The following is a 26,491-nucleotide window of genomic DNA, read 5'->3' on the forward strand; positions in this document are numbered from 1 at the left end:
CAATATTGTTAACTGGTTTGTAAAGGTTTAAGCGGGTAATTATTGCCTGATCTCTACTGTAGAATAGATATCTTAACCCTTACCATGCTGGACACGATTGATTCTGCCTTTGCGACCAGTGTCGATCATGATCTGGACTGTTGGCTATTCAGTCAGTATCTTTTTGGTAAGCACCCCTTTTCACAGTTTATGGTACTGTCCAAATTGAAAGATGGACAAGTTCATTAAAGAAGTGTAGCAAGGTAAGGGTAAAAATTGTGTGTACAAGCTTGTTGATATTTCAGGCTCAAGAGAACATGAGGGAACTCCATGCTATAGAGGAGGATAAAGTGTTAACTAGCCAGCAGAAGGAGAAGGCTGCACTCGAGAAGACACATGCTAAAGCTTTGAAGAAGGCTGGCAAGAATGGGTCTGCAGAACAAATACAGAGACAAAATGCTGAAGAATTTACAAAGTTGCAGATTGAACATGAGGAAAGAGTAAGGGCAATATGTTACCAAGGTCCTGTGTTAATAAACTGACTTTAGAGGACCAGTCTAAGACTGGAACCTTGTCACTGGTTTAAAGTATTCGGCTCGGAGTCAAACAGAAATATAATTTGAGGGTGGTCTTCAAAAGCAAGTTTTATAACCTTGAAACTGGTTCCCACAGTTTAGGGGATTGGCAGATAAATGTATCAGTTCATTTAATTGTTTGATATGGGTTTAACATTGTTCTTCAACAAAATTTTGGTTTATGTAATGGCAGTAAGTCAGTTTAAACTTGGTCCAATTTGTTTAGTACTGCGTTTGTTAAACTAACCGCCCTTTTTCTGATTAAATACACATGCCTCATGATTAGAGAAGAATCGCAAACACTGCAGGCAGAATTTTGTCTGCTGTTAAATTGCCAGAGTACATTTGAGACCCAACATGATAAAACCAATCCGCGCAGTCTGGTCTGGATCCATGCTGGTTGCAAATGAATTATGTTGGTTTTCTCATGGTGCAGCTCATTGTACCCCCCCCGACAACAAAGTTGTAAGAGGGTGAATACTGGTTTCAGGTTGTCTGTCCATCTGTCCGTAGACGCAATCTTGTTCGCACCATCTCTCCTTATCCCCTTGACAGAATTTAATGAAACTTCACACAAGTGATCAGTACCAACAGTAGTTGTGCATGGGGCATGTTAGGTTCTTTTAGAAAAAAATTTGCAGAGTTATGGGACTTTTTTTTTTGTTACTATACTATTATACATAGATACAATGTTGTGCACACATCTCTCCTCATCCCCTTGACACAATTTAATGAAACTTCACACAAGTGATCAGTAACACAGTAGTTGGGGCATGGGGCATGTTAGGTTCTTTCAGAAAAAAAAATTTTCAGAGTTATTGGACTTTGTTTTTTGTTACTATTTCTATATACATAGACACAATTTTTGTGCGCACCATCTCTCCTCATCCTCTTGACACAATTTAATGAAACTACACACAAGTGATCAGTAACAACAGTAGTTGTGCATGGGGCATGTTAGGTTCTTTCAGCGACAAAAATTGCAGAGTTATGGGACTTTGTTTCTTGGTAACATACTATGTACATACAGTCTGCATATGCAATCTTGTGCGTGCCTAATCTACCAAACCCTTGCACACAATTTAATGAAACTTCACACAAGTGATCAGTACCAACCCTAGTTGTGCATGGTGCATGTTACATTCTTTTAGATAAATATTCTGCATAGTTATAGGACTTTGCTTTTTGTTACTCTACTGTATACATACAGTCTATATACATACAGTCCACATAATTATGCAATCTTGTGTGGGTCAAATTGCAATGTACTGTGTCAGTGCATACAGGGGGTACATTCATCACCTTTAGTGATAGCTCTAGTTTGCCTTGCCTAGCAATTATATATGTTACTTCTCAGTTTAGTCTTGTGATCTACTTTAGCTTTGACTAGAAAGATCAGGTTAGTGTCAAAAATGCTTTAAGTTTAAAATAGACTTGCAGATATATCAAGAATGTTTTATATTGGAATGTTTGTATTTTTAAAATATGATAAGATGCATAATTTTTGCAAAAAGAAAAATTGAGTACATGTATACTGCATTGCGAATATTTTCATTGTTGGACATTAAAAATAGAAATCTGATTAATAATTTATTAATGTGTTCATTTTTCAGTTACAAGCCCTGCGTAAGTCTCATGCTGAAACGTTTGTGGCAATGTGCAAATCACACTTTCAATCTGAAGTGGATGTTTGCATGAAACATAGTGACCCTATCTATGATGCACTGAGAAAAGTAATGGACCAAAATCATAAGGAACATGAGCAAAGACTCAAGGTAGCCTTATCAGTAGTTCTGATATTTAATTTTCTTAGGACTTTTAAGAAGTGTGATAATTGCTACATTGGAACAACAAGTGCTTTGTATTTTAAAATAAAAATTTTGGGGGGTTCACTTACGCATTGCCTTTGTCCGTCTGTGCATCCGTCTGAATTTGTGTTGTGCATATCTCAAAAAGTATTTTATCCAGAGTCACCAAACCTCATAGGATTGTTATTCAGAATGTTGAAGATATGCACCTGGTGTTTTAATTTGAATTTCACAAATCCAGACAATAGTTATGGCCCTTTACTTGTTCAAAAATATGCATAAGGGCAGATCCAGACAATAGTTATGGCCCTTTACTTGTTCAAAAATATGCATAAGGGCCTTAAAGTTGGTGTCTCTTGTGTCTCAGAAAGTATTTGACTCAGGATTATGTAACATTTAAGTAATATTATTCAGCATGTGCATCTGGGTTTTGTTTGAGCTTTAGATAGCTGATAGAAAAACTGAGGTTAGGATTTTATACGGGTTCATTGGGGTCAAGTTCAAGGTCAGCATAATTTAGCTAAACTGATATTTATGTTTTTTCTACCCCTCAGTGATCAGAGGGGCAGAAAGGGAGTCAGTGGGACAGGGGTAAAGATGTTTTAGACTACTACACTATGTCAACTAGTGTTCAGTGATGGGTGATTTACTTAAATTGATAATGTTTCCAGAGTAAAGGCCTACACTTAAAGCACGCCAATTGTCCAAAAATTACGTGAACCCAGGTTCACAGTCGAAAAACTAGGATTAACGATCGATAAACTAGGTTTTTCGAATACTAACCTATATTTTCGAGCGAAAACATAAGATAACGGGCGTAAACCATAGTTTACGCTTGTGAACCCAGGTTTACGTTCGATGAACTAGGTTTCTCGATTGAACTTTAAATTTTGGTCGTTATCTGAAGTTAAAGAGTGTGAACCTGTATTTATGGGCATAAATCCTGGCTTCACGAGTGTAAACCATAGTTTAACGGTCGTAAACATAGGTTCACGGCTGTAAACCCATGTTCACGCCCGAAATTCTGAGTTGATTTTATAATCCTAATATATTGACTGTAAACCATGCTTTATGTTCGATAAACTAGATTTCTCGATTGAACTACGAATTTCGGTCATTATCCTATGTTTACTGTCGTTATCCTATGTTTACACTCGTGAACCGCGGTGCACACACATAAACCATAGTTTACGAACGTAAACCTATGTTTATGACTGTGAACTTGGGTTTACAAGCATGAACCTACGAGCGTGAACTGTGGTTTATGGCGTTATCCTATTTTTTTGCTCGAAAATATAAGTTATTATTTGAAAAACCTGGTTTATGGATCGTAAATCTTAAGTTTTTCGACCGTGAACCTGGGTTCACATAATTACTGGACAGTTGGTGTGCCATATACACTGTGTACTGGGGAAGGTAAACATAGCACCTGCTGTGAGATAAACTATAAGCGAATTGTTCCAGGTTTGTATATGTTTGCCAATTACTGATGCTATATAAGAATCCTTTTAATGTTTACAATGGAGCTAACTGCCTTTGTATTTTTTTGTTATCCCCCGCCGATGAAATCGGGAGGGGGGTATTGAAATGGCGTTGTCCGTCTGTGTGTCCGTGCGTCCGTCCGCAGCCATATCTCAGTAACTAGCAGGTAGAATTTCAAGAAACTTGACATAAACATGAACCAACATACTGCGATGACGCCCAAGTTTTTTTTTTTATTGGTCAATTTTCCTTAGAGTTACTGCCCTTGATTTAATGAAAAATGCCCAAAAATGTCCGTCCGCAGCCATTTCTCAGTAACTATCATGTAGAATTTCATAAAACTTGAAATAAACATGCACCAACATACTGCGATAAAACCCGTCAATTTTTTTTTTTTGACTAGTCAATTTCCCTTAGAGTTATTGCCCTTGATTTAATGAAAAATCCACGTCTGCAGCAATTTCTCTGTAACAAGCTGGTAGAATTTCATGAAACTTGAAATAAATATGAACCAATATACATTGTACTTCGATGATGCCTTCATTTTTTTTTTAATTGGTCAATTTTCCTTAGAGTTATTGCCCTTTAACTGTTTAAAAATCTACAGATTTGTACATAACAAACCAACCAGTTGGTAGAATTTCATTAAACTTCTTTCATTCTTTTCCATGAACATTTATTATAAACATGTGAAATTGTGTACCCACACCTGGTCACCACCTTGCCTTGGTCACTCCCCCTCCCCACCCCCAAAAGAAGATATTTTTTTTTTTTCAAACCTTCCATGAATATTTATCAACATGCAAAGTAAAGGTGTACCATTTCCCCACCTCACTCCTCCACCCAGTCATGCCCACCACCCCTAGCATGCACATCTCCCCACCCACTCCATTTTTTTAGCTAACCTGAGCACAAAGTGCTCAAGGTGAGCTTTTATACGCCCTTTTTATACGCCCTGTGTCCGTCGGCGTCAACAATTTGACTGTTAACACTCTAGAAGTCACAATTTTGGCCCAATTTTAATGAAACTTGGTCAGAATGTTACCCTCAATAAAATCTTGGACGAGTTCGATATTGGGTCATCTGGGTAAAAAACTAGGTCACCAGGTCAAATCAAAGGGAAAGCTTGTTAACACTCTGGGAGTCACAATTTTGGCCCAATCTTAATGAAACTTGGTCAGAATGTTACCCTCAATAAAATCTTGGACGAATTTGATATTGGGTCATCTGGGGTCAAAAACTAGGTCACCAGGTCAAACCAAAGGAAAAGCTTGTTAACACTCTAGAGGTCACAATTTTGGCCCAATCTTAATGAAACTTGGTCAGAATGTTACCCTCAATAAAATCTTGGACGAGTTCGATATTGGGTCATCTGGGGTCAAAAACTAGGTCACCAGGTCAAATCAAAGGAAAAGCTTGTTAACACCCTGGAGGTCACAATTTTGGCCCAATCTTAATGAAACTTGGTCAGAATGTAACCCTCATTAAAATTTTTGACCAGTTCGATATTGGGTCATCTGAGTCAAAAACTAGGTCACCAGGTCAAATCAAAGGGAAATCTTGTTAACACTGTAGAGGCCACATTTATGACTGTATCTTCATGAAACTTGGTCAGAATGTTAACCTTGATGATCTTTAGGTCCAGTTTGAATGTGGGTCATGTAGGTTCAAAAACTAGGTCACCAGATGAAATCAAAGGAAAAGCTAGTTAACACTCTAGAGGTCACATTTATGACCATATCTTAATAAAACTTGTTCACTTACAGTATTTATTTTTAGCTCACCTGTCACAAAGTGACAAGGTGAGCTTTTGTGATAGCGCCGTGTCCGTCGTTCGTCCGTGCGTCCGTAAACTTTTGCTTGTGACCACTCTAGAGGTCACATTTTTCATGGGATCTTTATGAAAGTTGGTCAGAATGTTCATCTTGATGATATCTAGGTCAAGTTCGAAACTGGGTCACGTGCCTTCAAAAACTAGGTCAGTAGGTCTAAAAATAGAAAAATCTTGTGACCTCTCTAGAGGCCATATATTTCACAAGATCTTAATGAAAATTTGTCAGAATGTTCACCTTGATGATATCTAGGTCAAGTTCGAAACTGGGTCACGTGCCATCAAAAACTAGGTCAGTAGGTCTAAAAATAGGAAAACCTTGTGACCTCTCTAGAGGCCATATATTTCACAAGATCTTCATGAAAATTGGTCAGAACGTTCATCTTGATGATATCTAGGTCAAATTCGAAACTGGGTCATGTGCCATCAAAAACTAGGTCAGTAGGTCAAATAATAGAAAAACCTTGTGACCTCTCTAAAGGCCACATTTTTCATGGGATCTGTATGAAAGTTGATCTGATATTCATCTTGATGATATCTAGGTCAAGTTCGAAACTGGGTCACATGCGGTCAAAAACTAGGTCAGTAGGTCTAAAAATTGAAAAACCTTGTGACCTCTCTAGAGGCCATATATTTCATGAGATCTTCATGAAAATTGGTCAGAATGTTCAGCTTGATGATATCTAGGTCAAGTTCGAAAGTGGGTCACGCGCCCTCAAAAACTAGGTCAGTAGGTCAAATAATAGAAAAACCTTGTGACCTCTCTAGAGGCCATATTTTTCATGGGATCTGTATGAAAGTTGGTCTGAATGTTCATCTTGATGATATCTAGGTCAGTTTCGGAAGTGGGTCATGTGCCATCATAAACTAGGTCAGTAGGTCAAATAATAGAAAAACCTTTTGACCTCTCTAGAGGCCATATTTTTCATGGGATCTGTATGAAAGTTGGTCTGAATGATCATCTTGATGATATCTAGGTCAAGTTCGAAACAGGGTCATGTGCGGTCAAAAACTAGGTCAGTAGGTCTAAAAATAGAAAAACCTTGTGACCTCTCTAGAGGCCATACTTGTGAATGGATCTCCATATAAATTGATCAGAATGTTCACCTTGATGATATCTAGGTCAAGTTTGAAACTGGGTCACATGCCTTAAAAAACTAGGTCAGTAGGTGAAATAATAAGAAAACCTTGTGCCCTCTCTAGAGGCCATACTTTTCATGGGATCTGTATGAAAGTTGGTCTGAATGTTCATCTTGATGATATCTAGGTCAAGTTTGAAGCTGGGTCAACTATGGTCAAAAACTAGGTCAGTAGGTCTAAAATTAGAACAATCTTTTGACCTCTCTAGAGGCCATATTTTTCAATGGATCTTCATGAAAATTGATCTGAATGTTCACCTTGATGATATCTAGGTCAGTTTTGAAACTGGGTCACGTGCGGTCAAAAACTAGGCCAGTAGGTATAAAAATAAAAAAACCTTGTGACCTCTCTAGAGGCCATATTTTTCATGAGATCTTCATGAAAATTAGTGAGAATGTTCACCTTGATGATATCTAGGTAAAATTCAAAACAGGGTCACGTACCTTCGAAAACTAGGTCAATAGGTCAAATAATAGAAAAACTTTGTGACCTCTCTAGAGACCATATTTTTCAATGGATCTTCTTGAAAATTGGTCAGAATTTTTATCTTGATAATATCTAGGTCAAGTTCAAAACTGGGTCACGTGAGCTCAAAAACTAGGTCACTATGTCAAATAATAGAAAAAACGACTTCATACTCAAAACTGGGTCATGTGGGAAGAGGTGAGCGATTCAGGACCATCATGGTCCTCTTGTTTTTAATTGCTTCCCTTTTACGTTACTATAAATAGCTTATTTTTAGTAAATTTTTAAATTATCGGCCGTAGGAAAAAAAACCGAGACCACTTTTCTGTGGTACAACATGGATGGTACCTCCAATTTTTAGGTGTATTTTGACATATCTATACCTTGTAAGAATTTTTTTTCCTTTTGGTTAAATTTCTTCGCTTTGTTGTTCCTGTCCTTTGGACTTAGATATTTTTTCTGAGGACCTTCTTGTCCTCAAGTGCAATGATAACAGGTGAGCGATATAGGGGATCATGGCCCTCTTGTTTTTTTTTTCAGTTTTAATTTTCCATTTTTCATTTTTAATTTTCCTTCAATATTTATAATCAACATATGATGTTTCGTACCCTCACCCAGTCACCCCCACTGCCACCCCCCCCCCACCAAAAAATAGCATTCATTTTCTGTTAAATTGATTTTGACTAATGAAATTATTTGCCTCTTAGTAACATCCTTAACTTTTTGCCGGATATACTGTTTTGCCGTTCCTCACCACAAACCCTTTCGGCGGGGGATACCAATTCATCGAATTTGCTTGTTTATTTAAGGTGAGCTTTCCATTTAATTTTTAAATTATTTGATAAAAGGTATATGATGAGAAAATGACCTAAGATGATTATTTTGTCAGGTGATACATGACCAGGAAGTGAAGGATCTGACCAAGAGGATGGATGCTCAAACAAAAGAGGAGATGAGAAATCTCCAGAAGAAACACAGAGATAAACAAGCATTTAATAGGTAATTAATTCATCTTAATCTTTGATCTTTGTAATAATTGATCAAAAACATTAATAGAGCCTTCATAGTTATACAGAAAAATAGTTTATAGATGTTTTTTACTCATGGTTTCTAGACAGTAAGTGGTGAAAGGCTTGACAGATTTAAATAAGTTTTGGTACACAGGTGTAACATCAGAAAATACAGGTAAAGTTCGATTTCAGTAGGTCAAAGGTCAAAATCACAGTGAAACTCAACACTCTAAACGATTTCCGGATGATAACTTAAGAACACTTTGGCAAAGGATCATAAGTTTTTGTACACGGGTGTAACATCATGAAATACAGGTCAAGTTCAACTTTGAGATCAGTAGGTCAAAGGTCAAGGTCACAATTATCCTGAACAGTTAAACAGTTTCCGGATGATAACTTGAGAACACTTGGGCCTATTATCATGAAAATTAGTAGGGAGGTTGGTCATGACCAGCAGATGACCCCTATAATAGGGAGGTTGGTCATGACCAGCAGATGACCCCTATTGATTTTGAGTTCAAAATGTCTCAGAGTCGAACAGTTTTCATCGGATCTACACCAAACTTGCTGACAATGTTTGTGGGCATGATATCGCCTCAGGCACTTTTGGATTATGGCCCTTGAATTGCTAAAAAAATTGTGAATTTAGCCTTTTCCGCTGTCATAAGTCGGAACAGTTTTCATCCGATCTTCACCAAACTTGCTGACAATGTTTGTGGGTATAATATCTCGGCCAAGCTTGATAACCACCCAAATCACCCCAGGCGCTCTTGGATTATGGCCCTTGAATTAGGCCAAGTTCGATGACAAGTGTATTTTGTGGCAGTCTGGTGCTGTTGTTTTCATCTATTATGGCGGTATTTGTCATATTTAGTTAAAGTAATTGAAGCTATTGTACCCCTGGCTTCAGTGTCCCACCTTGGTTAAATAAAAGTTTTGCATGCAAGTACATATAGCTATCATTTTAAGAGTTATAGCTTTGAAACTGACTTTTTCTTTTTCTATGTCAATAACCACCATCACCGGGTCAAGTCTCATAACTCTGACATGTATTTTGGGCAAATAATGCCCTCTTCTGGACTTAGAAAATCCTGGTTAAAGTTTTGCATGCAAGTTACTATCTCCAAAACTAAAGCAGATACAGATTTGAAACTTCACTTGTGTCTTCCAGGTTATTAAACTAGGTGATAGCATCAAGTCCCATAACTCTGACATGTAATTTACCCAAAAAAGATTCTAGTTAAAGTTTTGTGTGTAAGTTAGTATCTCCTAAACTAATGCAGATAATGGATTAAAACTGTATAGAAATTTTAACATTCAGGGTAATATTCCTGCTTCTGGGACAACAATTTGAATAGTCCAGCATTGGCTGGACAGCTCTTGTTAGCTCACCTGAGCACGAAGTGCTCAAAGGTGAGCTTTTGTGATCGCCCTGTGTCCGTCCTCGTTGTCAACAATTTGACCGTTAACTCTCTAGAGGTCACAATTTTGAGCCAATCTTAATGAAACATGGTCAGAATGTTACACTCAATAACATCTTGGACGAGTTCGATATTGGGTCATCTGGGGTCAAAAACTAGGTCACCAGGTCAAATTAAAGGAAAAGCTTGTTAACACTCTAGAGGTCACAATTTTGGCCCAACCTTAATGAAACTTGGTCAGAATGTTACCCTCGATAAAATCTTGGACGAGTTCGATATTGGGTCATATGGGATCAAAAACTAGGTCACCAGGTCAGATCAAAGGAAAAGCTTGTTAACACTCCAGAGGTTAAATTTTTGGCCCAATCTTAATGAAACTTGGTCAGAATGTAACCCTCAATAAAATCCTGGATAAATTTGACATTGGGTCATCTGGGGTCAAAAACTAGGTCACCAGGTCAAATCAAAGGAAAAGCTTGTTAACACTCTAGAGGTCACAATTTGGGCCGAATCTTAATGAAACTTGGTCAAAATGTTACCCTCAAAAAAGTCTTGGACGAGTTTGATATTGGGTCATCTTGGGTCAAAAGCTAGGTCACCAGGTCAAATTACAGGAAAAGCTTGTTAACACTGTAGAGGCCACATTTATGACTGTATGTTCATGAAACTTGGTCAGAATGTTAATCTTGATGATCTCAAGGTCCAGTTTGAATCTTGGTCATGTAGGATAAAAAACTAGGTCACCAGGTCAAATCAAAGGAAAAGCTAGTTTTCACTGTAAAGGCCACATTTATGACCATATCTTAATGAAACTTGGTCAGAATATTAATCTTGAGGCTCTATAGGGCAAGTTCAAATCTGGGTTTAGGTGGGGTCAAAAACTAGGTCACTAGGTCAAATCAAAGGAAAAGCTTGTTAACACTCTAGAGGCCACCTTTATAACTATATCTTCATGAAACTTAGTCAGAATGTTAATCTTGATGATCTTTAGGTCAAGTTTGAACCTGGGTCATGTCTGGACAAAAACTGGGTCACCGGGTCAAATCAAAGGAAAAGCTTGTTAACACTGTAGAGGCCACATTTATGACTGTATCGTCATGAAACTTGGTCAGAATGGTAATCTTGATGATCTCAAGGTCCAGTTTGAATCTGGGTTATGTAGGATCAAAAACTAGGTCACCAGGTGAAATCAAAGGAAAAGCTAGTTTACACTGTAGTGGCCACATTTATGACCATATCTTAATGAAACTTGGTCAGAATGTTAGTCTTGATGATCTATAGGTCATGTTCAAATCTGGGTCAGGTAGGGTTGAAAACTAGGTCACCGAGTCAAATCAAAGGAAAAGCTTGTTAACACTGTAGAGGCCACATTGATGACTGTATCTTCATGAAACTTGGTCAGAATGGTAATCTTGATGATCTCAAGGTCCAGTTTGAATCTGGGTCATGTCGGGTCAAAAACTAGGTCACCAGGTGAAATCAAAGGAAAAGCTAGTTTACACTGTAGTGGCCACATTTATGACCATATCTTAATGAAACTTGGTCAGAATGTTAATCTTGATGATCTATAGGTCATGTTCAAATCTGGGTCAGGTAGGGTTGAAAACTAAGTCACTGATGCAAATCAAAGGAAAAGCTAGTTTACCCTTTAGAGGCCACATTTATTACCATATCTTAATGAAACTTGGTCAGAATGTTAATCTTGATGATCTTTAGGTCAATAGGTTAGGTGAGGGATACAGGGCCTTCATGGCCCTCTTGTTTTAATTGTAAACTTGTATGATATGCACTTACAAACAGCTCTTGTTTTAATTGTAAACTTGTATGATATGCACTCTATTAAAAGAACTACTTTCTTGGAAGATATATAACTGTGCATTTTAAATATTTTATAAAAGTCAATGATATGTTATTCAATAGAATCTTTTTTTTCTTCTTTTTTTTTAGATTAAAAAGAGAGAACCACAAGAAACATATAGACACTGTAGTTAATGAAAGACAAAAAGTAAGTAACATAAAATATTCTAACAGTGTAGTAATTTGTTCAATTACCGGTATTGTGGAACTTGAACCGCTTGAGCTCAGGGGGATCAGCAAAATTTGTTGGAGTTATCAGTAGCTGAGCTATCAAACAAAATACATTATACAGGGATTTTGCCGGGACCTGACATTGAGTTTGAGCAAAGGGTGGTGTACAAATTATCTGAGTTCAAGCAAATGAAGTTTGATGGTGTATCACTTTCCACAAGCAGGAAGGAAAGAATAAGGTCTTTTTTCCAGTCATCTAAAAGGAGAAGAAATTTACAAAATTATTGGACGAAAGACTGTATCCATGTTCACTATGATTAGGTTATAGAGGGTAACTAGTTTCATTATGGAATGTCAGTGGTTCCACACAGATGCCGCCCATTCCTGAAACAATTATCATAAAGGCATATAGGGTCTTCCTCCACCATCAATAGCTAGGAAAGTTTGCATATGACCTTAATTGTGTCAATGTGATTAAATCCTGCTCCTCAACCACCCCATGTCGCAAAAAGTAATATGAAGCACTGTTATTAGAATGAAAAATAAAACATGAATAGGGACTGTGATTTTGATAAAATCATAATGATTTCATGCACAGTTTTACTGATAACTGAATATTTCAGTTGAAAGAAGTATTAGATCTCCGACTAGATGAGCTAAGAAAGAAGTTGGACATTGTTAAAGAGGACTTGGAGAGAGATAAATTTACAGTAAGTTATAAGTTTTCATTAATGTGAATGTAAAAGGTCAATGCTTGGAAACCTTGAACACTTAAAACACAGAGGTTGCTGGACACTGTTTACAGAGCAAACAACAAATAGACAATGGAAAGATAGACCAGCAATCAAAGATTTGAAAATAGATAGACCAGCAACCGCCAATTGAAAAATGGAACCAGCAACCAACAAATCAATAAAAGAACTTGTATTATAAAACTTCTCAAAACGTAATTATTAATTACAGTTTTTGTACTTTTATTATGAGACATATTGTTTTTGCCTTTGCTGTCCGTCCGTCAGCATGAAGCTTGTCCAGCTCTCAAACTGCTGGCCAGATTTGGACGAAACTTAACAGGAGTGATCAGTACCAAGCTTAGTTGTGTAAATCGCGGGCACGTCCCGCTTTGCTGCACAAAATGGCCACCAGAGCTAAATATAGAAAAATCTTTTCTGGCTTTCACAAGTCAAACTGCTGGCTGGATTTCGACGAAACTTCACAGGAGTGATCAGTACCAACCCTAGCCGTGCACATCGCTGGCATGTTCTGCTTTGCTGCACCAAATGGCCGCCAGAGCTGAAAATAGAAAAATCCCTCTTCCATCCTTAGAATACATAGCGGGGAGACATGTATGTTTTTGTGATAAAACACCTTCTAGTTGACCATGTATTTGTTTCTAGTTATAAATTGAAGTACATACATGCAGAAGTCAGATTGTAACATCTGTCACCAAAGTTTATTGGCAGTATGGTCAATTACTTTACCACTTTATAAAGTAAGGAGAATTCTTCCTCTTAATCATAAAGCAAAAGTATTAAATTTAAAAAAAAGCTGTCAAAGTACACCTTAGATTGGAAAACTGTAGTGTTTTCTGTCTTTCTGAATTAAAAAATAATGAGAAGCAAACAGTAGTTAATATAGCATTAATATATTGTAATTCAGGTAGAGAAACAGTTCAATGACCAGTTTGCTGAAAAGTGCGCCAAAGTTAGGGAACAACATCGCCATCTTTTAGAAACGGACAGTACAAGTAGCACAATTACCCGTCATTCTACAGCCAATGGTAATGAGGAACACTACATTAAAACACAGTTATAGCATCCAGTTATGTTTCCATAGCAACATTTACATCCTTGGCAACAGTAGAGCAACAGAAACAGAGGATTGGGAAAGCAACAGTGAAATATGCACCAGAAATGATGGGCCTATGTGTTTTGCATATATGATGGTTGTCAAATTTAAGAAATTGTAGTTTCGGCTTTCAAGAAAAAAAAAATGTATGAATGTTATATTTTATGAATATAGTAGAAAAATTTATGTCAGTTTTTTCCAATTATATATTTTATTTCTCAGGTTTTTGTTCGGTAATGTGTGAAATGGTAAGAAATAGCATTGAAGTTACATGTTCATGTGTTATCTATACACAGCAAACTTTTCAGTTATTCTTTGTTTTTTTCCTACTATCCACAATTATGTTATTCAGAATTGTTGATGAAATCAAAAGAAACACCAACACGACATAACCAGTTTTAAACATGTTTTACTTGTTTTTTTTCTATCACTACTTTTTTAAGTCCATTTTTCAAAACACTTAAGTGTACAGCTGTTTAAGTATAAGAGAATTCTTGATGGAGTATAAAATACAGTAAGTTGCTTTATATGTACACAGTTGTTAGAACATTCTCAGACAAACAGTGTAGACATAGGCACATGAAAAAACAATTTCTTGCTACATCATAAAAAAGTTGTATAGAAATAATCACATGTCTTGCTTTCAATGATCAGGTGTGCAGTGCTTAATGATACTGTTTCAATGGGTCAGTGGCAATATGCTCACAGCAAAATCAATTTTAAAGCCATGACTTGCAAAATATGACATAGTTGTTGTGCATAGTGATCATAATAATAGAGAGGTTGTGCTTTTATAATTGTATTCCTAAGGTAAGGGTTTCATTCTGTTAGTTAGTAAACATTTAAGGTGTCAAAATTTGGAACTTTGAAATTTTCCATTAATGTTCAAGATTTACTTGTAATAGCTTAATCTTAAATGTTTAAACGTTCAAAATATACTTGTAATAGCTAAGTTAGTAGCTAAGTCTTATGTTTAAACATTCAAAATATACTTGAAAAAACTATGTCTTAAAGATGTAGACATTCAAAATGTGCTTGTAATAGTTAAGTCTTGAATAAGAAGATTTACTGGTAGCAAGCCACTAAAACAAATTTAACATATGAATTTTAGCAAACACTTTTTATTATATATTGAATTTATTACACATACATACACAAGTATAAAATATCAACCGCTCTATTATAAAAGTGATTACCACTGCACATAGAATTATAAAAGTTTAAAAAAAAAAGCCAAATAATCTTGTGATGTTAATTGTTTACTTATAACACTGTAAAACAAAGGTGTGTTTTACTTACTCAGAAACCCTTCCATCTTCCTGTTGTCTTATTTGGGTTATATTGAATGTGTTCATTATGTCTTTATTAGTTCTGATATTGCAATATTCCAGGTTTGACATTCCATTAAATGGAGAATAAAATAATTTTTGTTTCATGTGTAGAAAAATTGACAGCTTTGTCGATAGAAAGCGTAGCCATGTACAAGATTGACCATTTCTTCAATTGGAAGCATAGTTATGCTTGTTCGAATAAATCCTAGGAAAGGAACTGTTGATTTCTTAAATTAAAAGATTGAGGCACTTGGTTTTTGAATCGAAATATATGAATTTACTCATAGAAATGTCCATCTATGCAGATTAAACCATTCTCAAGAATGATTGGCAGAATGCCAATATTTTGCTAAATTTTAATTCTTTTTTTAGCTCACATGTCACAAAGTGACAATGTGAGCTTTTGTGATCATGCAGCGTCCGTCGTCCGTGCGTGCGTGCGTCCGTGCGTGCGTCCGTGCGTGCGTAAACTTTTGCTTGTGACCACTCTAGAGGTCACATTTTTCATGGGATCTTTATGAAAGTTGGTCAGAATGTTTATCTTGATGATATCTAGGTCAAGTTCGAAACTGGGTCAACTGCCATCAAAAACTAGGTCAGTAGGTCAAATAATAAAAAAACCTTGTGACCTCTCTAGAGGCCATATTTTTCATGGGATCTGTATGAAAATTGGTTTGAATGTTCATCTTGATGATATCTAGGTCAAGTTCGAAACTGGGTCAACTGTGGTCAAAAACTAGGTCAGTAGGTCAAATAATAAAAAAACCTTGTGACCTCTCTAGAGGCCATATTTTTCAATGGATCTTCATGAAAGTTATTCAGAATGTTCACCTTGATGATATCTAGGTCAAGTTCGAAACTGGGTCTGGTGCCGTCAAAAACTAGGTCAGTAGGTCAAATAATAATAAAACCTTGTGACCTCTCTGGAGGCCATATTTTTCATGGGATCTGTATGAAAGTTGGTCAGAATGTTCATCTTGATGATATCTAGGTCAAGTTCGAAACTGGGTCAACTGCGGTCAAAAAGTAGGTCAGTAGGTCAAATAATAAAAAAACCTTGTGACCTCTCTAGAGGCCATATTTTTCATGGGATCTGTATGAAAATTGGTTTGAATGTTCATCTTGATGATATCTAGGTCAAGTTCGAAACTGGGTCAACTGCGGTCAAAAACTAGGTCAGTAGGTCTAAAAATAGAAAAACCTTGTGACCTCTGTAGAGGCCATACTTGTGAATGGATCTTCATGAAAATTGGTCAGAATGTTCACCTTGATGATATTTAGGTCAAGTTCGAAACTGGGTCACATGCCATCAATAACTAGGTCAGTAGGTCAGATAACAAAAAAACCTTGTGACCTCTCTAGAGCCATATTTTTCATGGGATCTGTATGAAAATTGGTCAGAATTTTTATCTTGATGATATCTAGGTCAAGTTCGAAACTGGTTCAACTGCGGTCAAAAACTAGGTCAGTAGGTCTAAAAATAGAAAAACCTTGTGACCTCTCTAGAGGCCATACTTTTCAAGGGATCTTCATGAAAGTAAGTCAGAATGTTCACCTTGATGATATCTAGGTCTTGTTCGAAACTTGGTCACGTGTTTTTAATAACTAGGTCAGTAGGTCAAATAACAAAAAAGCCTTGTGACCTCTCTAGAGGCCATATTTTTCACGGGAACTATATGAAAATTGGTCTGAATGTTCATCTTGATGATATCTAGGTCAGGTTTGAAACTGGATCAACTGCGGTCAAAAACTAGGTCAGTAGGTCTAAAAATAGAAAAACCTTGTGACCTCTCTAGAGGCCATACTTTTGAATGGATCTTCATGAAAATTGGTCAGAATGTTCACCTTGATGATATCTAGATCAATTTCGAAACTGGGTCACGTGCCTTCAATAACTAGGTCAGTAGGTCAAATAATAAAAAATCTTGTGACCTCTCTGGAGGCCATATTTTTCAGTGGATCTTCATGAGAATTGGTTAGAATTTTTATCTTGATGATATCTAGGTCAGATTCAACACTGGGTCACATGAGCTCAAAAACTAGGTCACAATGTCAAATAATAGAAAAAAACGACATCATACTCGGTTTAAAACTGGGTCATGTGGGGACAGGTGAGCGATTCAGGACCATCATGGTCCTCTTGTTTAGAGATTTTAGAGAGTAAAGTCTATGCACAAAATATAATGTTCAAAGTACACAGGGTTATAAATGTTTGGAAATAATGGGCATTTTAGTAAACAAAATGTTTTGTAATGACATCTGAATGTATATATGCCCTCATATTGATTTATGTTAGATGTATTTATCTCTTGAAAAAAAATTACATGGATGAAACGTGAATTATTGTTCAATAAGGTAATTGCTGTGTATTGTCTGTAATGTTCAGAGACAAAAGTTTTCTTGGCATTCCCTGTATTTTTATATTTTTTATCTTCCAGACAGTTCTTTCTTCCAGGACATTACCCATTATCAATGCTAGTATTGGAACAACCTTTTATCAAGCTTTGTCCTGCTAAATTTCTAAAATGGACTAGTCCATCATTCAATTTTGGCAGCACCATTTATTATACAGGAGTGTTAGCTGAAAATTTACAGACCAAACAGTAAACATTGCAGACCAAGATCAGCCTGCATGGATATACAGCCTGATCTTGGTCGCATTGGTCGCAAAGGCAAAATCCCTTGCCGCCAGCCGGCTAAAGGTTAAAAATGTTATTTTCTCATTGTTCTTTTTTAATAAAAGAGTGTTTATTGAAATCATGTTAATATTTAAATTGGAAAATTTGGAACAATTAATTTTATTTCTAGTAAATTAAATGTCAGTTGTCACACTGTGAAATCACTTAATTTCTTGGGTATGAAATTTCTGGAATTTTGGCAAAAAAATGGAATTTTGGGGGAATATAAATTTGTTAAGTTCATGTTTTTAACATAAAATGATTGTGCTACCCAGCTATGAAATGCATGAAAATAAGTTAACTATAAATTAGATGATTTCACAGTATATTTATTTACATTGTTAAACTTGCATATATTTTGCTATTTTTTTATCAACGCTACAGACTTTCTGAAATTTCACTCTTGGACTACTTGTATTTACATCCCTGAATGTCCTGTTGAATGTTACAGATTATTCCAAAGATTTGTGCAGATGAACCTTCTGTGGTTCAAACCTCACCTTCATGAATTTGGCTCTACATTCTTTCTTCTGACGTATTAATATATGTGAGCCATGCCATGGGAAAACCAACATAGTGGGTGTGCGACCAGCATGGATCCAGACCAGCCTGTGCATCCACGCAGTCTGGTCAGGATCCATGCTGTTCGCTTTTAAAGCCTATTGGAATTGGAGAAACTGTTAGCGAACAGCATGGATCCTGACCAGACTGCGCGGATGCGCAGGCTGGTCTGGATCCATGCTGGTCGCACACCCACTATGTTGGTTTTCCCATGGCACGGCTCATATATACAACAGTGAGGTTAAATGTTACAAATGGTGTGCTATGTTGTTATTGTCTGTTTATTGTAATGTGTGTGGGTTATTTATCTGTTGTTCCATCAGGAACTATAGGAGATTATTTTTGTCATCCATTTTATATTCTGAACAAGATCTGTTTTATGTGTATTTATATATATCATGGCTGTGATCATCCCAGTAGATGTACTTAAAATATTGTCTACCTACCTTTGCAAAATCAAAAAAAAAGTAATAGTTTTGTTTGAAATTCAATATGTATCATAAATGAAGATTTTCTGTGGAAATGTATGTGCAGTGCTTTAATTGTCAGGTGACAAAGCAGAAATTGAATACCATTGCCTTGAATTATAGACAATTAGGCTCTTTATTGGCAAATGACCTTTAATTGAAACCCAGTGCATACATATTTATTCAGGAAATGACATTTACTGAATATTGATTAATTAGGAGTGACATTAACACGGAAATGCATGACAAGTAGTTGCTAATAACATTTACAGACATGAGGAGTGATATTTACTTGCAATAACATATTTGGCAGTTTATTGAATATCAGAAATGCAATAAATAATATTTACTGAAATATTAATTATGTCTCCCACACCACTGTGGTGGGAGACATATTGATTTACTCCTGTCTGTCTGTGTGTCCTCCTGTGTGTGTGTGTGTGTGTCCGTCTGTCACAAATCTTGTCCCCGCTCTAAGTCGAACGTTTCTCATCCGATCTTCACCAAACTTGAACAAAGTGTGTTTGCCAATAAGTCCTCGACCAAGTTCGATAACTTGCCAAATCAACCCAGGCACTTCGGAATTTTAGCCCTTGAATTACCAAAAATTGCTCAGGTCTTGGGGCATAAATGACTCATATACTACTAATCCTGTGAATAGTAGTATATGAGTCATTTATGCCCCAAGACCTAATCATGTCTGATGATTAGGCAGTTGAGGTCTTGGTGCATGATTGACTCATATACTACTGTTCAGATGATTAGGCAGTTGTGGGAGACATGCGCTTTTCTCAAAAGCAGTTCATAGTTGAGGTTTGACATTAACAAGGAAATGGCTGAATATTGGCATTAAAATGAAAGTACATGTTAATTGAGGAATGACACCTCATGTAAATGTATCACTTTTACTGAATTTTAATGTGTACTTAAAAATAAATTAATTGAAAAGAGACATTTACAGTGCTAATTATTGAATATTCACATGTACTGAAAATGAGTGGAGGAGCGAATTTACTATTATGTAATGCAAAATAATGACATTTGTAGAAAATCTAAAATAATTGAAAAGTGACATTTACTGGAATGAGTACAGTCCTACTTGCCACAACTACACCTGTCACAGATTATGGTCCTATCATTTTTGACTTCTCATGTTTCCTTAGACATAGCTAATGTACCATTATATCTTCTCATTATGTTATCATGTTGTGTCGATATCTTTAAAATATGACAGTACATTCTGTCTTTACATCATTATATCATTATGTTGTGTCATCATGTCTCATATGGTATCTTTGTAATATGACAATACTTGCAAGTCTTTCACTAGCATGTTTCTTTCAGGTAAAGACATCTCACTCTTGTATATCATATCACATTTAGGGAACATTTTTCTCTAGTGGCTGTCATGTGACAAGATGGAACTAACTGCTAGAAGATTCAGGGCTAGAAATTCTGCAACCTATGCTGTAGTTTTAGGGTCATGTTTGTTGCAGTCTGGTAACCAAAGTTTATTTTTGTAAGCATGATACTAAAAAACTTCAAAGTTCACTGCCGCAGCATTTTACTTTCCCTATGTCAGAGCGATGTCTGGGGGTATTAATCACCTTGAGTGATAGCTCTAGTTTCAGTTTATCTTGCTAATTCAGAAACTTGAATAACTCATGAAAATTTTTGTTACCTCTACAGATGTATACATGACTATAATGATAACTCTAGGGTCCTGAGATATTTTCTATTTCACTGTCCAGCATCAAAATAGTCTAGCACATTGTCTGCTTGGACAGCTCATTTTATCCCATAATTATGATTGCCAAGGTACTAAGACCTTATATTAGGTATTGGATGGATCAGTGCTTTAATAAAGGGTTGGTGTTATGTTCTCACTGAACTTGTTTTCTAAACCCTGCATTGCAGTATTAACTAAGAATATTAAAGCAAAAATATTGTCATACCGTGTAGAATACATGTAAAAAAAACAATAAATTCTTGGTTGGTATTTCACAGCCGAAATATTAGTAACAGCATACATTTAAGTCTGTTTTGGTTATATTTCATATGACATGAAAAAGGAATACAGTAGGTCACACAAGGATTAAAAAAAATGTTCTCTCTATCCAGGGATTAAATATCTAAAAATAGAAGATATATATAGGAACTGCATGAATTGCACAAGTGAACCTCAGTGTTCTTTAAGCTAGCAGTGTTTCACTGTATGTAAGAATTACCAGCAGACATATATTGTGATCCATTGCCAGTACATTGAAAGAAAAATGTCACCGGGATGTGTTCATTATCATCAATATTATTCATGTTGATGATTCATCATTTAAATCATTGCCTCCGGTATGAAACTATTGCAATCTACGCTTGTATGTGCAGTTACATTAGTGCCATACTGGTGCAATGATCTGTTAAATAATTATTGTTCTTTGTTGTATTTTTACAATGTAAGTTGTTGAAGAATTTCTACAGTTCAAAATAAGTTTTGTTTCTTTGGTTACGTATTTTGTATCTCTAGTTTTATAGCTTGTATTTTAATTGACATTATTTCTGTTAACTTCTTCATGAATTACATTAAAATTTGAAACGATGACATTGACAATAACAATTCTGTATTATTTCCATAGGTACTTCATGTTTCATACTTTTGTATGCTGAATTTGATTGGCAGGTTATAATGGAACTCGCCTAATTAAGTTAATGGTATAATTTTTAATCTAATTATAGACTGTATCAGACTCAGAAATTTCGTAATTTTTTAATCCAGTAACAGATGTAAAAAATAAGATAATTTCAACTATTTTACCAGTACATGAAATGTTTGATGGCCTTCAGTAAAATGGTAGAGCTATTTAGCCATTTGACTAAATACTCAAAGTTATTTTAAGTTCCTAAGTTGCCATAGAAACAGTGCTCAGTGACCATGACAACAACATTAGAAATCTGTCTCTGCTTTGCTTTTACTATCCATTTTACCATAATGAGTATACATCAAGTTGAAGTAACAGAAAAGTCTGTGACATTAGCATAACCTGTTGTCAAGGTTGCGACCCTTCCCATTGTTTCATTGGTTTTATTAGCTCGACTATTCGAAGAATAGTCTAGCTATTCTACTCACCCTGGCGTCGGCGTCGGCGTCACACCTTGGTTAAGTTTTTGCATGCAAGTACATACAGCCATCAATTAAAGGCATATAGCTTTGAAACTTATTTTTTCTTTTTCTAGGTCAATTACCAACCTCTCTGGGTCAAGTCCCATAACTCTGACATGTATTTTGAGCAAATTATGGCCCTTTTTGGACTTAGAAAATTTTGGTTAAAGTTTTACATGCAAGTTACTATCTCCAAAACTAATGCAGATATTGATTTGAAACTTCACATGTGTCTTCGGGGTTATAAAACTAGTTGATAGCAGCAAGTCCCATAACTCTGACCTTCATTTTGGCCAAATTATGCCCCCTTTTGGACTTAGAAAATTCTGGTTAAAGTTTTGCGTGCAAGTACATACAGCTATTTCTAAAAGGCATATAGATTTGAAACTTATTTTTTCTTTTTCTAGATCAATTACCAACCTCACTGGGTCAAGACCCATAACTCTGACATGTATTTTGAGCAAATTATGCCCCCTTTTAGACTTAGAAAATTTTGGTTAAAGTTTTACATGCAAGTTACTATCTCCAAAACTAATGCAGATATTGATTTGAAACTTAACATGTGTCTTCGGAGTTATAAAACTAGTTGATAGCAGCAAGTCCCATAACTCTGACCTTCATTTTGGCCAAATTATGCCCCCTTTTGGACTTAGAAAATTCTGGTTAAAGTTTTGCGTGCAAGTACATACAACTATTTCTAAAAGGCATATAGATTTGAAACTTATTTTTTCTTTTTCTAGATCAATTACCAACCTCACTGGGTCAAGTCCCATAACTCTGACATGTTTTTTGAGCAAATTATGCCCCCTTTTAGACTTAGAAAATTTTGGTTAAAGTTTTACATGCAAGTTATTATCTCCAAAACTAATGCAGATATTGATTTGAAACTTCACATGTGTCTTCGGGGTTATAAAACTAGTTGATAGCAGCAAGTCCCATAACTGATATGCATTTTGGTCAAATTATTCCCCCTTTTGAACTTAAAGCTCTTTTGATATTTAACCTTTTTGGGTAATATTTTCCTGCTTCTAGGACAATATTTCGAATAGTCGAGCTTGGCTGTCTTACGGACAGCTCTTGTTTTAGGTTTTTCCATTTGTCAAAGGTTGACAGACACCTATGATAAGACTTAAAGTATACATATTGCCGAAAGTTTATAATTATTTTCTGATATTATGCAAGTTTTGAACACCACCAAAGTCAACTGTTCATGTCTCCCTTCCTAGATCTCATTTCTATATTTGACACATATCTAATAACTCATTACACTCTGGAGATGGTAGTGCCCCTCCCACAAGAAAGATGATAACTTGCACAGATTATAACCTGTATAAAACTAAAGGTGCTAAAACAGGTAGAAAATAAATTCACTTCAAGCACGCACTTCTTTTTTTTTCCCAAATACTTTTTATTTTAAAAATAAATCATATAATTTTTTTCAGTATAAATTTGCAAACACATTAAAATTTTTCAGTGGGTTTAATTTGTATGAATGTTTTTTTTTTCTGTTGTATTTTTTCTTCATTTATTAAGCTCACCAGAGCATGAGTGTTTGGGCCCTCATGGTCCTCTTGTTTTACAAATACATTTATAATAGCCAGACATTTGTTGTCAAAACCAAGTTTATATCTTACACTGAAAAGTTATTGCACTAAATTCTTCTTGTTATTTTATTTGTATACAGTTTTGTTTTGTTTTATTATATATATAATTATTTTGAAGTGGGTAATTTTTGTTTGTATAGAACTTTTCCTAGGTTTATTTTGCTGTATTTATTCTAATAAATGACTGTTGACATAAAACTTTCCAGGAAGGATATGTTTGTTAGCGACTTCTTGCAAATACAAGAATATTGACAGAACACTTACATATTGATAGTGTTGATCCAAAAGCCTGTAACTTCAGTTTAACAACTGATAAACTGTATCTGCAAAATTTTCCTGTACATTTCTGTCCAGTCGCCTTCTGAGTAGCAAAGCAAGTGAATAGTAACAAAGTTAAGTTTGGCAGATGATTAAGAATATTTGAGCTGGAAAAATCAAAGTTAATGATGTGAAGCACTGGGCCCAGTTGTTCAAAACTTTAACCGGCTGTTGAATTAATCGGCAGTTAACTTTTTATCCAAAATAAGCCTTGGTGGGAAACATTAGCTTAATGTTTAATTCTACTGTAAAGACTTTTCAGTGTTCATAATACTTCACTCTTACATTTGTTTTACCAAGTCTTCTATATTGTTGAAATATAAGTCTAAAAGTTAATTGACCGTTGGCTTAATTACCTGTTAAAATTTCGAACAACTAGGCCCTGTTGGACATAAAACACGATTTAAAACTTATTCTGAAATTCTTTAGTCCAAAGAACTTGCTTTTGTTGTTAGAGAAATATGCTTCTTTGGTTTCCTGTGTTACCTTTTTGAAGTTTGGGTGATTTAGATCAACGAAGTTGACTTTACTGCTGTTGTTAATGGTCCTGTTCCATGTTGTTTTGAAGGATATTTATTAGAATAACTACAAACTACAGTATATTTGTTATCCGATTTCTTTGAGACTGGTGCATTTATTGTATGAACCACATGACATGAAAAAACTTTGGAAAAATTGTTATTTTTCACAGTGACAAGATTTCTACATAATGTAGTTGTTAGTGTAATGATACGTAGACAGACTCCTATTAGTTGATCGAACATTACTTCGAAATTCATGGGTAAGCCAATGATATTACTAAAATAATAAATAGCTGAGGGGTTTATTTTATTTTATGGACATGTACTCATTTTACCAAAAATTATACAGTGAAGCTGCACTGTGTCTTGTTTCTTCTCGTTAAATGGTTCCATTTTGTTTTGTTTTTATATGTTGTTTCGTTTATGTTATAATAATTATTAAATATTCATATATATATATATATATATATATATATATATATATATATATATATATATATATATATACTTTGATTGTTATAACTTTTTTCTCAAGATATGAACTGATTTATGTTAATTTAAACTATACTGAAACCTTTTGATTCACAAAAAAGAGAGAGAAGTCATATTTTAGTTATGATAATGCAGTAAATGGTCACTGTGTGTCAGTGTGATGTTAAACCCAACAAAAACAAGAAAATATTTTATTCTAGGTCGGGTAACATTCATGGTTGCTTTATTTTTGCTAATACTCGTAAACATGCAAAAAGAACAGTGTGAAAATGAACTGGCATTGTACCCAAGAAACAAAATGAGGTTGGTTATTTTTTTATCCCTTACCCTGCTAAATTTCTACAAAACTTGACCATACCATTAACTGTTAAAAGGGGTGCATACCAAAAAGTTACTGACTAAATGGCGAACTGTGCAGATCATGATCAGACTGAACGGATGTGCAGGCTGACCATGATCTGCACTGGTCGCAAAGGCAGAACCAATTGTGTTCAGCATGATAACGGTTAAAATGCAAGACTTCTGGTGAAATAAAACTGCCATGAAAAATACGTAATTCATTCAGGGTTTGACGCGTGCAAACATAAGGGTAGAGGTCTGCTTCAGTTCATGCGAGAATCATTCAGTAGTTGATGGTTATAGCAACAGTAATGCATGTATTGACTTCTTGGGTTATGCTGGTTCCAAGTTTTCAAACCAGAGTGTGCTTGTGCAGTGTATTACCGTGTTGTAATTACTGGCTACACCATTACACACAATAACCAAATTCCTCAACAGCATCCTTGATAGACAAAATATTTCAGATAAACAGTCATACTTAATTTCAAGAGTGGTTACACATTAATGTTTACCTTACTACTTTAAGTACATATTAGCCAGTAAACAGAGGACTGCTTTATACATTGTATTCATACGCAAGTGTACAAACACAGGCACTCTTATTTGTCCATTAAAGCTGGTGTATGTACAGCAGTACTGGTTTACATACAGAAGTATTTGTGTACATTGGTGTAGATACACAAGTACATTTATTCATGTATGACTGGTACAGGCACCCAAGTACTGGTATATGTACATGGAAACTGGTATTCATACACTTACTAGTGTAAGTATGGAAGCACTACTATATGTATAGAAGAACTGGTATTCATACACCACTGGTATAGGGACACAAGCACTCTCAAATACTGTATACAAATGAATGTTCTTTTTTTTATAATCCTTTATATAATATCTAACAGGTTATGTTACTTTTGTTTAACCTTATTCCTATTGTGATAATTTGTACAGATTTAAGATTTTATGTATATTCTTCATGTACATATTACTGTTATCTGTATATAGGCTCATTTTAAGTAGATATTGTTTTTGCATACAGTTTATTATTACAAAAATGTTACTCTATAATACTGTTACTTTATATATAATACCATAAACCTACTGTTAAGTCTTTTTGAACAAGTCAGTTTAGAAATAAGTCGTCATGAAGAAAAAATATGCCAAATGTTTTATATCTGGTAGAAAACCATACATTATAAAATTTGTCAATGTCTTTATTTTTCTTGCACTGTAGAAAATAAATAATAAAACTGAAATGGTGTGTCTATATTTGTGAGTTTATTATGTATTTTGCCACAGACTGTGCCGCAATTCGTATTTACTGCTTAATTTAACTTTCCAGTGAACAAAAGGCCTCTGTGGCTAAGTGGTTAAGTTAGGTCTCTATCACTTGCCCTTCACGGCTGTGGAATTAAAACCTCGCTTACTGTCTAGTCTAG

The 26,491-nt window shown here is 35.4% G+C and overlaps 1 protein-coding gene and 1 long non-coding RNA gene across 7 annotated transcripts in view; both read left to right on the forward strand.

The window, feature by feature from the left end:
- LOC123528820 (1-phosphatidylinositol 4,5-bisphosphate phosphodiesterase beta-1-like) overlaps nt 1–14,011 on the forward strand; it is a 223,829-nt gene extending 209,818 nt beyond the window's left edge. For all 6 annotated transcript variants that reach the window (XM_053518674.1, XM_053518644.1, XM_053518665.1 and 3 more), the window contains 6 exons: nt 285–479; nt 2,168–2,329; nt 8,170–8,279; nt 11,659–11,716; nt 12,363–12,449; nt 13,399–14,011. In XM_053518674.1, the coding sequence (XP_053374649.1) occupies nt 285–479; nt 2,168–2,329; nt 8,170–8,279; nt 11,659–11,716; nt 12,363–12,449; nt 13,399–13,554 (768 nt within the window). In that variant the 3' untranslated portion in view covers nt 13,555–14,011. The remainder of the gene's footprint in view (nt 1–284; nt 480–2,167; nt 2,330–8,169; nt 8,280–11,658; nt 11,717–12,362; nt 12,450–13,398) is intronic.
- Nucleotides 14,012–18,188: 4,177 nt separating this feature from the next.
- On the forward strand, nt 18,189–26,321 carry LOC128547049 (uncharacterized). Its single transcript, XR_008366285.1, has 2 exons — nt 18,189–21,697; nt 22,853–26,321. It is a non-coding gene; the product is annotated as an uncharacterized LOC128547049 (long non-coding RNA).
- Nucleotides 26,322–26,491: the final 170 nt, after the last annotated feature.

Source organism: Mercenaria mercenaria, chromosome 1, assembly GCF_021730395.1.
Source record: "Mercenaria mercenaria strain notata chromosome 1, MADL_Memer_1, whole genome shotgun sequence".
Taxonomy (NCBI): domain Eukaryota; kingdom Metazoa; phylum Mollusca; class Bivalvia; order Venerida; family Veneridae; genus Mercenaria; species Mercenaria mercenaria.